Raw genomic sequence first — 14,739 nt, 5'->3', positions numbered from 1 at the left:
GGCAAGGGTGAGAATGTTACATTCCCTACAGAGTGGGGCTGTAGACTTTTATTTCTTTTTTTGAGGACAAGGATTATGGCTCAGTGTTAAGATACTTTTCTTGCATGCAGAAAGTTCCAGGTTCGATTCCTGGCTCCTGCTCCCTCTCTGAAACCCTAGATAGCACTGCCCATATATACAATAGTGAACTAGATTGAGCAAATTTCTGATTTGGTATAAGACAACTTCCTATGTTCCTTGTGTCTAGAAGTCTTTGCCCTTAGTATCAACTGTGACCTGGAGATCACCGATTGCCATGACTCCTTAGGTAATGCATGGTGGAGTTTGGGTTCCCAGGAAAACTGGGTTCTGCTGATTGTTATGCTGGACCCTCTGAATCCAAGTTCCTACAGGATCTCCTGTGGTGGACTCGGAGGACTACGACCTTCTGAGTGCTTGCACCATTCCACCTAAGTCATTGACACAGTAACAGTTCAGTGAAAGATCTTGCTCAGAGATACATACTGTACTGTATTTTCCTGCGTATAAGACTACTTTTTAACCCAGGAAAATCTTCTCAAAAGTTGGGGGTCGTCTTATACGCCGGGTGAAATTTCTTATACGGCGAGTAAATCCCAAACTCTATATTTTAACTGGAAAAGTTGGGGGTCGTCTTAAACGCCCAGTCGTCTTATTCCGCCCAGTCGCTGGAAAATACAGTACATTTTGCCCGGTCTGTTGAGTTAAGTGCAACCTTCTGCCACGGGAACCCTTTCTGTGGCAAGCTGGATTAATGTGTATGGGATTGTATATGCAGTAGATAGCAAGCATTGGAAAGTTGCATGTATCAGTTCTGAGGCCCCCTAAGCAGGCGAGGTTTGTGTTCTGCATTCAGTTTTCTGAATTGATAAAGATACCGTAATAACACTAGAGTGTTAACTCACATGGTTTCCTGCTTTAAGAAATACACTAGTTACGTGAGAATTACATGATTGCCCTATCACTAACCATCAGACTTTAGGAACTAATCAGTACTACAGTTTTTGGGTTAAGACTGCAATCTGTCACCCACTCACCTTAGTGTAAGCGTCATTATCTTCATCAGGACATTTGAGTAAACATGCATATGCTTTTAGTGTTCGATTTGCTGCTTTTTTGACTGTGGCCCAACTGTCTACAGGACAAATACAGGAATATCATCTTAAACAATATTTTCTGTGGCAATAACACTTTTTCTTTCTTTTTCTTTCTATAGCTAAGAGGAGAGAGGAGTAGAAGCTGTCAAGATGAGCAGAAAGCCTCCAAATCGTCCTGGGATCACATTTGAGATTGGTGCCCGTTTGGAAGCACTTGATTACCTACAAAAATGGTATGAAAGTTGATGTCAGTGCCTGATTTAGATCAGAAATTATTTCACACTTGATGCATGATGGATGTGCCTTGAACTTCTGTTTTCATTTATATGCATTTTCATTCCTTGTTCATAAACTAACTTAAAATATGATCACTTCTTCCAAAAAGAGTTGTTAAGGTACTGGGACAATTTTTGAAAAGAACTTGTTCAGAAAATAGTTCTTACAACTAAAATAAGCCACAGGTTTACGTGTTGGTTGATTGTTTTAAAGTGCATTGGTGGATTCTGGTGTCACATGAATGTGTTTTTTTCCTTTCCTATGAGAAATTCCTTACTAGCAATTCAGCAAATAACACTTTTATACCTTGACACTAGATAATAGGCAATATTTATGGATATGAACAATGAGATTTGATAGGGTTGTAGCGGGAATCATTAACTTGGTAGACTGAAGTTATTAGAGTTGCACTGAAGGTGGCATGTTGGAAGATTAGGAGCTGCTTTTGATGATCACTCAGAAACTACAGCTGGTGAATAATAATGCTGTCTGTCTCCTAATGAAATTTGGGAGATGAGTGGTTGGTCAGCCTGTGCTGTACCAGTTGCACTGGCTTTCTGCTTGTTTCCTAGCCCAATTTGTAGTCTATTTATTTATTTATACCCTGCCCATCTGGCTGGGTTTCCCCAGCCACTCTGGGAGGCTTCCAACCGAATAGTAAAAACAATACAGCATCAAACATTAAAAACTTCCCTAAACAGGGCCGCCTTCAGTTGTCTTTTAAAAGTAAAATAGTTGTTTATTGCCTTGACATCTGATGGGAGGGCATTCCACAGGGCAGGCACCACTACTGAGAAGACCCTCCGCCTGGTTCCCTGTAACCTCACTTGTCACAGCGAGGGAACCGCAGAAGGCCCTCGGCACTGGACCTCAGTGTCCGGGCAGAATGATGGGGGTGGAGATGCTCCTTCAGGTGTACAGGACCGGGGCCTGGTTTTAACTCTTAAAACTAGACAGCCTGAGGCTCACAACGCAGATATTTTGTTTCTCTGTGCCATCTGCAGCCTGCAAATCAGGTTCTACTTCAGTGTTTTAGTTGAGGTCAACCACAGTGATTGCCCTGAGACTTTGGGATGTGTCCTCACCCCATGACAAATTCCCTTCCCTTTCTGCCTTTAGGAGGGGGTTGTTTGTTTATTTATTAAGATACTTTTAAAATAGCTTCTCATAACATTGTTGAGGCAGTGTACAAAAAAACCCCCACATTAATAAAAAACCCCCACAGTGCAATAAAATAGCTGTGGCTGTAAATTGGCAGAAATTAAATAGATCAGATATTGGAACTAAGCAGCAGGAAAGGTCTGGGTTGCGGGACTTTTCTTATTTTTATAGTATGAAGGATTTGTTGATTTTTGTAGGGTTGAGTATGGAAACAAAGGTCTTTAATAAAATCTACTTACATATATGTTGCATATTAGCCCTTTAGATTTTTTCTTCAGTGTTACATTAACATCAAAGGGGGGGCGGCATGCAGTCAGGGAAACAAGCATGGTAGGTCTGCCCCATCACTGTTTCCAGTGTTCTAATATATATGGGGGATTAGAGGGAAGCTATCTCCCTGCTTCAGAGCTTCACCCTCCCAAGTAAGAGGGCAATGGGGGAGAGCTCATGTGCTCCCTTTCTTAGCAGATTGGCTCTGTTAAACGAGGGCTATTTTGGTTTTAATAAACCGTTACTGATGTGCATCCCTTGGACTGCCTTATTCTTGGGAGACCCAAATCACTCGTATGACACCTCGTCTTTTCTCCTCTTCCTACCCACAAGGTTGAAGCTCAGTGGTACAGCACCTCCCAGGTCCCAGATTCAATCCCTGACATTTCCAGAGAGGGCTGGGAGAGACTCCTCTGAAACCCTGGAAATTTAGTCCCAGTCACCAAGGACAATACTAGGCTAATTGGAGCAATGGCCTGACTTTGTATAAGGCAAATTCCTGTTCTCCATCTCCCTGTGTGACTTTAGAAGTAACCACATTATGTTAATTATCTGCAGGGCAGTCTCGAGCAGGTCGGGCGCCCTGGCGCTGAGGCGCAGAGATCGCTCCGGCACCCTCGCAGCGCGCAGCATGGCTTCCGCGTGGCTTTGCCACGCAGCGCCCCGCCTGCCGGCCCCGCGCCACAGGGACTATACCTAGAACCAGCCCTGATTATCTGTAGTAATACAGTGGTACCTCGGTTTATGAACACAATTGGTTCCAGAAGTCTGTTCATAAACTGAAGCGTTCATAAACTGAAGCGAACTTTCCCATTGAAAGTAATGGAAAGTGGATTAATCTGTTCCAGACGGTCTGCGGAGTACTTAAACTGAAGCGTTCATAAACTGAAGCGAACTTTCCCGTTGAAAGTAATGGAAAGTGGATTAATCCGTTCCAGACGGGTCCGCGGAGTACTCAACCTGAAGCGTACTTAACCCGAAGCATGGGTGTAATTGGTTCCGGAAGTCTGTTCATAAACTAAAGCGTTCATAAACTGAAGCGAACTTTCCCATTGAAAGTAATGGAAAGTGAATTAATCCGTTCCAGATGGGTCTGTGGCGTTCGTAAACCGAAAGTTCGTAAACCGAGGTGTTCATAAACTGAGGTTCCACTGTATAGTGAATTAGGAGTGACAATTTTATAGAAAGTGTCGTAAAAACCTATGGATAATTGCAGCCGCTTGCATCACAAGGCAAAGTGGTAAAGTGGTAATCCTTTGGATTATTTCAGAATTAAGTTACAGTTTTACTGTGTTCTCTATCAGAAAATTATTATATAATTATATATTTTTTGCACCAGTTTGAAGCCTTTTAATTTCCCAGGCACTCAAAGATGTACTGTAGTTGTTTTATGGTTTCTGATGGATTATATTGATTGTAGTTGATGCTTTTGCAATTTCTTATTGATTTTATTGTATGTCTCTTAGTTTTTGATGTTCTAAAACGTACATGGAGCTGCGGGTTTTATGCCAATGGGCGTCTTATAAATTTTGCCCTGCATGTGTGGACACACCATCTAGCTCAGCACATCAGGCTGGAATGTAGCTGTTACACAGTTAATTTGAAGTGTTTCTGTAGAGTAGAGGGTTATTGTGTTGAAGATCCTACTAAAAGTAAATCTGTTAGACATGAGCATTTTTCGGTAGGAAAGGACCCATGACTATAAAGAATTTTGGATAAATTCTCATACACTTTCCTGACAAAGGATCTTCCAGATCTAGGGACAGTCAATTTCCCCTTGCTGTGCGTGTTTTACTGTTCTAATTTTATGTTTTAGGCTATGATCAGTGTCATTTTTAAATTCTTAGACAGGTGGAAGTGTCTACCTTTTTCTCTTGGTGTATCATCACAGAAGTACTCCCCCATCCTTTACAGTCTATTTCAAGATTTGTTCCATTGTTACGCTACAGCTTTGTGAGATGTATATATGCAAAGGTGCCTCCAGAGTTATTATATAAAAAAAGGTGCCTCCACCCTACCTTGTGAATGAGAAGGAAAAGAGTTTGCTGTGTAGCCCACTGAAGTTCCTACTGTGTAAAAACGGGGGGGGGGGGGTGTCACGAATTTCCTTTGCTTTGAAATTAAAATCCAACTGTTATGCCCTGTGTTGAATTTGTGATTCTTTGACTAGGAGCCAGTTCTTTTTGATGTCTCTTTTATCTTTACAGTTTGTTTTTCTTTTATTATAATCCACATAGCAAATTTTGTTTAAAAAGGAAACATTAACCTAAAACAATTCAGTTTAAATAAATCCTTGCTTATTTACTAAGGTTGCCATCCTAACCTCACTTAGCTGGAAGTAGATCCCAGTGAATTCAATAGGACTTACTTTTGAGTAAATATGGCTCATACTGTACTGTTAATATCTTGAATAGATATTTGCATATTGCTTCCAGAAAAAGAAAATCTGGTTTTTGTCATATATCAGGTGAATGGCCCAAAGCCTCTTGCATGCTTTTGTTTTCTCAGAATTTATTTACTACTTTACTTGCTATTTTTTTATTTACTACTACTACCTATAGTAAGTTTATCATCAGCTAAACTTTGTTATGTAGTTTGAGTGATTCAGCCAACACCATCAGATTCTCTGGAGGTATAAGCCTCCTTTCCATCCCCACACTTTCTGATCTTGGAAACAATTTGTAGAAGCAGCACTGTGATTAAAACTAGAAGCCTTCCCAGACCTGCTGAAAGAGGTGATTATTAAACCGCTTCTAAAAAAACATATTTAGACCCGGCCAATATGGCCAACTATCGCCCAGTCTCAAATCTTCCATTCTTGGGCAAGGTGATTGAGCGGGTGGTCGCTGAACAAGCCCTGGCACGCTTGGAGGATGTGGACCATTTGGATCCCTTCCAGTCGGGATTCAGGCCTCATCATGGGACTGAAACTGCCTTGGTTGTCCTGGTCGATGATCTCTGGCAGGTTAGGGACAGAGGTATAAGCTGTTGCCTAGTTCTGCTGGATCTCTCAGTGGCCTTTGATACCGTTGACCATGACATCCTTTTGAACTGTCTAGAGGAGCTGGGGGCACTGTTATGCAGTGGTTCCACTCCTTCCTCCTGGGCCGTGTCCAGAAAGTGGTGTTGGGGGATGAGTGTTCAGACCCCTGGGCTCTCACTTGTGGGGTGCCTTAAGGCTCCGTCCTCTCCCCCATGCCTTTTAACATCTACATGGAGCTGCTGGGAGAAATCATTAAGGGGTTTGGCCTGGGTGTCCACCGGTATGCAGATGATACCTAGCTCTACCTTTCCTTCAAATCAGAACCAGTGAGGGCACTAAAGGTCCTGTGTGAGTGTCTGGAGGCAGTTGGCAGGTGGATGGTGGCTAACAGATTGAGGTTGAATCTTGACAAGACAGAAGTACTGTTCGTGGGGGACAGGGGGAGGGTGGGTGTTGGGGACTCCCTGGTCCTGAACGGGGTAACTGTGCCCCTGAAAGACCAGGTACACAGCCTGGGTGTCATTTTGGACTCACAGCTGTCAATGGAGGCGCAGGTCAATTTTGTGTCCAGGGCAGCTGTCTGCTAGCTCCATCTGGTACCCTACCTGCCCGCAGACTCTCTCGCCCAATTGGTGCGTGCCCTGGTTATCTCCTGCTTGGACTACTTTAATGTGCTCTGTGAGGGGCTACATTTGAAGGTGACTTGGAAACTACAACTAATCCAGAATGCAACAGCTAGATTGGTTACTGGGAGTGGCCGCTGGGACCATATAACATGCCGACCCCTAGTCTAGAATGATCTTCATTGGCTCTCAGGACATTTCTAAGCATAATTCAAAGTGTTGGTGCTGACCTTTAAAGCCCTAAATGGCCTTGGCCCCAATATACCTGAAGGAGCATCTCCACCCGCATCGCTCAGCCTGGACACTGAGGTCCTCCTTCAAGGGTCGTCTGCTGGTTCCCTCACTGCGAGAAGTGAAATTACAGAGGGCCTTCTCAGTATTGGCGCCCTCCCTGTGGAATGGCCTCCCTTCAGATGTCAAGGAAATAAACAACTACCAGACTTTTAGAAGACCTCTGAAGGCAGCCCTGTTTAGGGAAGTTTTTAAGGATTGATGTTTTTATTATGTCTTTAGATATGTTGTAAGCCGCCCAGAGTGGCTGGGGAAACCCAGCCAGTTGGGCAGGGTATAAATAAATAAATTATTATTATTACTTTTATTATTATTGAGAAGCACATCCTTAATGCAGTGCTACCCCAAACTCCAGCCATTAGATCACTTTTGATGACAGGAAGTCAGGGTGTAGCAAGGCTCATACATGCAGAAATAAAGTTGTTGATGAAATGGATGGGGCACTGTTGATACATGAAGGCCCTGCCCTGTCTCTGGGAATAAGTGAAGGACAAGGGGAAAGGTAACATAATTCTGGATTCTCACTGTGTCCCAAAATGTTGTTGAACTACAGCTCCTGTCAGCCTAGCCAGCACGACCATTGGTCTAGAATGGGTCGGCAAAGGTTTTGTGGCTTGGGCTGGTTCACGGCACCACAGACGCCACAGTGGGCCGGGAGTATGTGCATGTGCATGCACTAATGCGCAAACGCTATTTCCGGCGCGGAGGAGGCGTGCACAGCTTCCCATTGGCTGCAGGAGTCGACCAAGCGGGCAGTGGGGGTCCATGGGCCGGTTAAACGACCCCCATGGACTGCTTGTGGCCCATGGGCCTTAGGTTGCCGACCCCTAGTCTAGAATGATTTATAGTCCAACAGGCATCACATTATTTACTTCCTCCAGTAGCACCTTAAATTCCAACTGAAGAAGTGTGCACGCACACGAAAGCTCATACCAAAATAAAAACTTAGTTGGTCTTTAAGGTGCTACTGAAGGAATTTTTTTATTTTGCTTCGACTCAGACCAACACGGCTACCTACCTGTAACTAGAATTATTTACTTCTGTTCTACATAATTCCAGTGAAGAAGCGTTATTAGACCCAATATTATTTATTTACTTGGATATTCATAAACCACATATTTGAAAGAAATCCCCCAAGCCGTGTATCTGTGCCCACTCATCCACTGAATATGTTAACAAGATGAGTGAAAAAACAGCCCCTTCGGATGCACAGGTGGAACTATATGTAGGATATAGTTGGTTTGTTAAGTATTTTTAGGCGCGGGGGTGGGGTGGGGGAGGGTTTCAACAGCAAAGAAATAGTTTCTCATGGTATTCCAGCAGCTGACTATGGCAGTATGGAGGGTTGTTGTTAGGGTTTTTTTTTTAGTTTAAATGAATGTGGTCTAGTAAGATTGAATGACATTTGTACAAGGAGCAGGGAGTTATTGAAATCTATGCCATGCTAGGGAATTGGGATGACTGGATTTTGAGGCAGGGTGTGTTTGTTATCATTTATTTAATATATTTGTTTACCTGATTCTTGGATCTCTAAATTGTGATAAGTTAGGACGCAGTTTGGTTGTAACTTTTTCTGGCCAAGATTGTTATTGTGCTTAGTTACCCCACCTGTAAAAGGGATAAAATGATTTATGCACTAGAAGGGTGGTTGTCTGAATAAATATCTCTGTTAAAGGAAAATTAAAAAATTCCTTCAGTAGCACCTTAAAGACCAACTAAGTTTTTATTTTGGTATGAGCTTTCGTGTGCATGCACACTTCTTCAGATACACGCCTATCTTCTGTTAAAGGAAGATAGTAAATAAATAATTAGCTTACTGTAAAATTTAAGAAGGCACAACTGAAATGTTCTATAGTGTAAAGTCTTGTACAGTGGTACCTCTACTTATGAATAACTCTACTTACGAATGTTTCTACTTATGAATGGAGCTCCGTCTGCCATCTTAGATGCGGTTTAGATAGGATTTTTTCTACTTACGAATTTTTAGATAGGGTTGCTTCGACTCACAAATTTTTTCTACCAATGCATTCCTATGGGATTCGACTTACATTTTTTTTCCAACTTACGAATGTGTGTTTGGAACGCATTAAATTCATAAGTAGAGGTACCACTGTATTCAATCTTACATAAGGATAGGCTTATAGCTACTCACCTGATTGCTTATGGTTTGTAAGATTCAGCACAGAGTAGCCAGGAAGATAAACTTAATTCATTTTCTTCCATTTGCAAGCCACATAGAGTTAACATTAGGGTGTATCGGCACCTTGACCAGTAAAAGTCTTGTGGGGCAGTGACAGTTATGCACAAATCCTGGCATACAACTTCATCTTTACAAAGTGACATCTTAGTTGCTTTGTCTTTTCTCATCCTTGCTAGTTTGATAGCTCAGAAGAATCCTAACTACAGCATGCATACATCTCAATAGGCAACCTAAAATGCTGTCCTGTACTCTATTGAGTCTGGCAACCCTAGGAGAGAGACAAAAGGAATACAGTATCAAGGGGCTATGCATGTTGTGATTTGAAGGAAGACCGGTGGTTTGAAGGAAGCCTCCTCCCCACTTGATACAGCCTCCTTGGTGAAATAAATTTGTATATGATCTTGTTTGTGTTGTATTTTAGTTCTGTGTTACACCACAGCCCTGTACATGTTTACTCAGAAAAAGCCCCATACACTTCCATGGGACTTACTCCTTGGTCAGTGTGTATGGGATTGATTCCATAGGTTTTTCCTCTGTCTCCTGATTAGTTTTCATCTGATAAATATTTTTATATTGCTTTATTCTTGTTGTAGCTTGAGATTTCTTGATAGTATGTGTTGAATTAATGACATCATGTTTTTCTGGCTGTTGCTGCTGCTGATAAATACAGTATTGATATTTGTAATTGTTGGTTATTGTTTGAATTGCATTGTCTGTATTGTTTATTGCTGCTGATGTTCAGTATGAAGTAAACTACTTTATCTTGTGGAACAATAGCAGACACATTTCACACACATTTGTATGACATTCTTACTAACTAAAAGTAAAATACAAAAGTTTTCTTTAAAACTAAGGAACTTTAGACCTGGTTGTAGTCTTTAGTTCTACATACACGATGAATATGGAAGGAAGTTACCCAAATATATGTATGTGTCAAGACATCGTTGAGAAACACCTTTTTATTGAGAGGGGTGTTTTGCTTCAAGGTTTTTTTGCACCTGTGATTAATTTTTTTCAGAAATTAGTAGCTTAAGAGATGCTTTATGGAAATACTAACACATCTTTGTGTAATCCTAAAAGTTTGCATAGGCAAAAAAGCAGAATTTGCATAATTCCCCAAGATACAAAGGGCTGGTTCACACATCCATGTTCATCTGCTAATTAGCAGCTAAAAGTTTGAACCCACTCCATTGAAAAATACTGCTGTAAAACCATTGAACCACATTGTAAGGATTGCGGGGTGATTGCTCACGAGTAACCATGCAGGACTCCAACCTGGTTATTTACAGGTTTATTTTGCATACTGTACTATATACAGTGAAAAGCAAACAGTTTCATGACTGCCCTAGTCACTAGCAGAATCCGGGAGTGCCCCCTTCCGGTTTCTACCCCAGCATAAGAACTTGGACACCCCTAGCCTCCGCCTCCTCTCTTTGCGTTTCATTCCCCTGCGCAATTAGGGTGATGGAAGTACCGTAGTGTCTCCCTCTCTGAGCCCTCTTGCCTAAGGTGGTGCAAGGGCTCCAAGCCAACATCCTGGAGCCCCCTCTCCGTGGTGCTGACCTCCTGCCTGCTGGAGGTTGGACTGCTCTCCTGGCTAGACGTGCTGCTGGAGAGCAGGGCCCGGGGATCCCTGTAACCTGCTCTCCTGCCTCCCTCCACCTGCGGACCCTGTGGATGCCCCCCGACACACATATTTTTACTTAAAATGTTAATGCTTTCTAGACAGCATGATTGTTTAGCAAGGTTAATCTTGCACAATATTATTGCAACATTTCTGTTTCCATCTATTGCCAAGCGTGTTTGTTTTTTTAACGGCTTTCTATGGTGTGGCCCATTTTTTATGTATATACCTACTTTGCTTATTAAGCTGAAATGTAAACAAACTTTCTACCCTGCACTCACTAAACTGCGGGAGGCAGTGGAAGACAGGAGTGCCAGCGTGCTCTGGTCCATGGGGTCATGAAGAGTCAGACACAACTAAGCGACTAATTTTTTTTTAAAAAAAAAACATCTTTATTTCTTCTTTTAAAAAAGAAAATCCATATAAATACAAAAAATAACAGAAACAGTACATAAGATAACAAAAACAAAAACTGAACATAAAATACAAAACACACAAAATACAAAAAGAGTTACAGTAAAAAGACAGTACAATAAAATAAAAAGAACTTCCAGATAATGAAATCGGTTCCCTATCACCAATCCTATACCCTTATGTTTTCTTATTATATTCCTTCACTATTTTTAGATATTCCTCGGATATGTTTATATATATATATGTGTATATATATATATATATATATATATATATATATATATATATATATATATACCGGTATATATATATATATTAGCATCTATCTTCCTTGATTTTAATTATCTGTCTAATAACTTGTTGGTGCTAATCTAGACAAATCGCCCATCTTGAACTCACTCCTTCTTTATGAAAATAATCTACCACATAATTCCATTCCCTTTTTTCTTTCTGTTTGGATTTTTTTCCTAATTATTGCTGTTATTCTAGCTAAATTCATATACTAAACCAATTTTAGGTGCCAATCTTGGACTGATGGAACTTTGTCTCCTTTCCAGTTTTTTGCTAGCACCATTCTGGCCGCTGCACATGCATACAGGAGGATGTTTCTCCTATCCTTAGGGGTGTTCTCCAGTATTAAACTTAGAAGGAAGATCTCTGGTTTCTTTTCAAATGTCCACTTTAACATTCTTTTCATTTTCTCATATACCTCATTCCAAAATATGCTCACTTTATTACAGCTCCACCAGCAGTGGAAATAATCTCCTGTTCTTACATTGCACTTCCAGCATGTATCCGCCTCCTTTTTATATATTTTAGCTAATTTGGCCGGTAACAACACCCTGCACTCTGTTTTCCTACGTCGCCTTCCATCCTCCTTTCTTAGTGCACTGTATACCTAATTGGGTAAATTGAGCGTAGTTTTCTGTTATGTCTGAACTGGTAAACTATGGCTACTAGTTTTTGAAAAATCAGGGTCTGAAATCAGAGTCTGGAATTGGTTTTAGGGCCAGGTTCTGAATCTGGTAACTGTCTTTTCCCTGTTCTAATGTAATGGGAAACTATCTAAGAACAGCCCTATTGGATTAGATCAGGCATCCCCAAACTTTGGCCCTCCAGATGTTTTGAACTACAATCCCCATCTTCCCCAACCACTGGTCCTGTTAGCTATGGATCATGGGAGTTGTAGGCCAAAACATCTGGAGGGCCGCAGTTTGGGGATGCCTGGATTAGATTTAAGGCCCTTTTAGTCCAGCATCCTGTTCTCACAATGGCCAACCAGATATCTGTCAGAAGCCTTTCATCAGACACTGAGTTTAACTGCACTCTTCCAGCTAGTGATTCCCACCAACAGGTGCCTGTACAGAGGCATACTGCCTCCGTCTGTGGAGGTACCACTTAACCATCATGGCTAGCCACCATTATGCTTAATTGAAGTACAGTCTTACCTTGGTTGATGAACGTTCTGGCTCCCACATGCCGCAAACCCAGAAGTGAATGTTCTGCTTTGCGAACGTTCTTTAGACCACGAATGTCCAATGGGGCTTACGCAGCTTCCGATTGGCTGCAGGAGCTTCCGTTTGACTTCCAAGGTATGACTGTATTCATTTACAGTGAGTGAGGGCAGAGTGGAAAGATCCATTGATATCATGGCTTAATAATGCCACTGAACCATTGTAGCATTTTCCCACTGTTAGCACTGTATTGTGAATCTCTGATTCAAGCCATGGCCATATTTATGAGACTACGGCTATAGCCCTAACCCCACTTACCTGAGAGCAAGTCCCATTGAATAAAACAAGACTGACTTTGAAGATGTGTAAAATGAAAGGGCGGAAGGTCAATGAGAAAGGGGAGGATTGGATTGAAAAGATACTGAATTATTTGGGGAGGTTTGAACAATTTGGGGTAATTAAAATGCTAAAAGTTAAATAAATCTTGTGGAGTGTGGAGCTTACTATATATAGAATTGTACACATGGTTGATTTGAATATGGTTTCATTGTTTATGTACATCCAATATATCGGACGCCTGGGGGGTTTCACTGTCTGTGTTTGGTTGGTGATTTAAATAAAAAATATTTTTAAAAAAACAGGACTGACTTATGAGTAGACATGATTAGGATTGTGCTTTGTATGGGCTGCACATATTTAGCTATTGCAGTCACCAGTGTAACAGCTACTCTGGCTGTCTTCATGCTTAATTTAGTTGGATAGTTCTTTGGGGTGGAGAAATAAAAGAGATAGAGATAGGCTGTATTTGTCCTGCGACCATTTACAGAGCTAACCCAAATAGCTCACTAGTGCATGTTTCTACCTGTAATTTCATAAACTTTCTGGTTGTACAAAAATATTCTGAATATTTATGCTGCCAGTAGTATTTGTGTTGGGTGCATTTGATGGGGGTGCAACTGGCTGTGTAGATCCGGGATGTATTATGCCTTCCATTTTTAATTACTGCAGTTTCAGCCTGAACTCTCTTAACCATTCATATGGAAAATTATATGCATAGCCAAACAGGCCTATGAGTCTTTAGTACATTGAAATACAGAGGTTATAGCCTGCCAAAACAGCATCTTTCATTTTGTTTTTTGAAGGTATCCTTCACGCATTGAGAAGATAGACTATGAAGAAGGGAAGATGCTTGTCCACTTTGAGCGCTGGAGTCATCGTTACGATGAATGGATTTATTGGGACAGCAATCGGTTGCGACCCCTAGAACGGCCATCGCTGAGGAAAGAGGGTCTGAAAGATGATGATGAATTTATTGTAAGTGTTCATCTCTCCCCTTATGAGAATATCTTCATATGGAAGTCTTGGGTAATAATAATAAACATGCTTTCATGGAAAGCAGAGAAATAAGTAGATCCTCCATATAGTTTGTTCAGGTATTTAAGTTCTCTATATGCTAGCATTGAGTACATTTTCAGTCATGTTAACACACTATTTTCTTAAACCTTTTAAAAAAGGATTTTCAACCTGGAGAAGAGGTTCTAGCTCGTTGGACAGACTGTCGATATTATCCTGCAAAGATTGAAGCAATTAACAAAGAAGGTATGTATAACTTAGCCTACTGGCTTGAACCAAAGGTTAGTTCATCTGGTCTACTGTACCATTTCCACAAGTGCTTTGTTTTGTTTTAACTTAAGTCACTACATCCAGTATTCATTTGCAGACATTATTTCCACACCGGATATACATGCAGCAATCACACTTAGTCTGAGAATGGAGTGCATCTTTAGTTAACCCTTCCCACCATTTATGGAAGGTAACTGTTGTTAGCAGTTGCTAGCCCCAAATTTGTAATGAATTTAAGGATAGAATCCCGATAAAAGAAATGTACTTTCATCTTTTTACATGAATGAAAGTAAAATCCAGGAAATTTGTGATTGCACTCTGCAAATCTTATTTGGGTTGCATGTCTGAAAAGTTCAAGAATTCACAATTCTGGATTTGTCACTGGACTGGTTCATGCATAATGCTAAACCATGGTTTGCTTATCCCAAAAACAATTAAACCATGGCTCCCTTCTCCAAAATTTCATTTCATCGCTGATCTTGCCTGTTTAATGCTGTTGTAGTTTTGGTATATGAGGGACGCGGGTAGCATTGCGGTCTAAACCACTGAGCCTCTTGGGCTTGCTGATCGGAAGGTCAGCGGTTCAAATCCCCGCAACAAGGTGAACTCCTGTTGCTCTGTCCCAGCTTCTGCCAGCCTAGCAGTTCAAAAGCATACCAGTGCAAGTAGATAAATAGGTACCGCTGCGGCGGGAAGGTAAATTGC

The 14,739-nt window shown here is 41.3% G+C and overlaps 1 protein-coding gene across 4 annotated transcripts in view; it reads left to right on the top strand.

Moving 5' to 3' along the window:
- The window catches only part of PHF20L1 (PHD finger protein 20 like 1), a 56,169-nt gene that overhangs the window by 1,401 nt on the left and 40,029 nt on the right, over positions 1-14,739 (top strand). For all 4 annotated transcript variants that reach the window (XM_035124881.2, XM_035124883.2, XM_035124882.2 and 1 more), the window contains exons 2-4: positions 1,235-1,348; positions 13,554-13,725; positions 13,926-14,010. In XM_035124881.2, the coding sequence (XP_034980772.2) occupies positions 1,266-1,348; positions 13,554-13,725; positions 13,926-14,010 (340 nt within the window). In that variant the 5' untranslated portion in view covers positions 1,235-1,265. The remainder of the gene's footprint in view (positions 1-1,234; positions 1,349-13,553; positions 13,726-13,925; positions 14,011-14,739) is intronic.

Source organism: Zootoca vivipara, chromosome 8, assembly GCF_963506605.1.
Source record: "Zootoca vivipara chromosome 8, rZooViv1.1, whole genome shotgun sequence".
Classification (NCBI taxonomy): Eukaryota; Metazoa; Chordata; class Lepidosauria; order Squamata; family Lacertidae; genus Zootoca; species Zootoca vivipara.
Note: the sequence above shows the minus strand (reverse complement) of the source record. Positions and strands in the feature narration are given on the sequence as shown.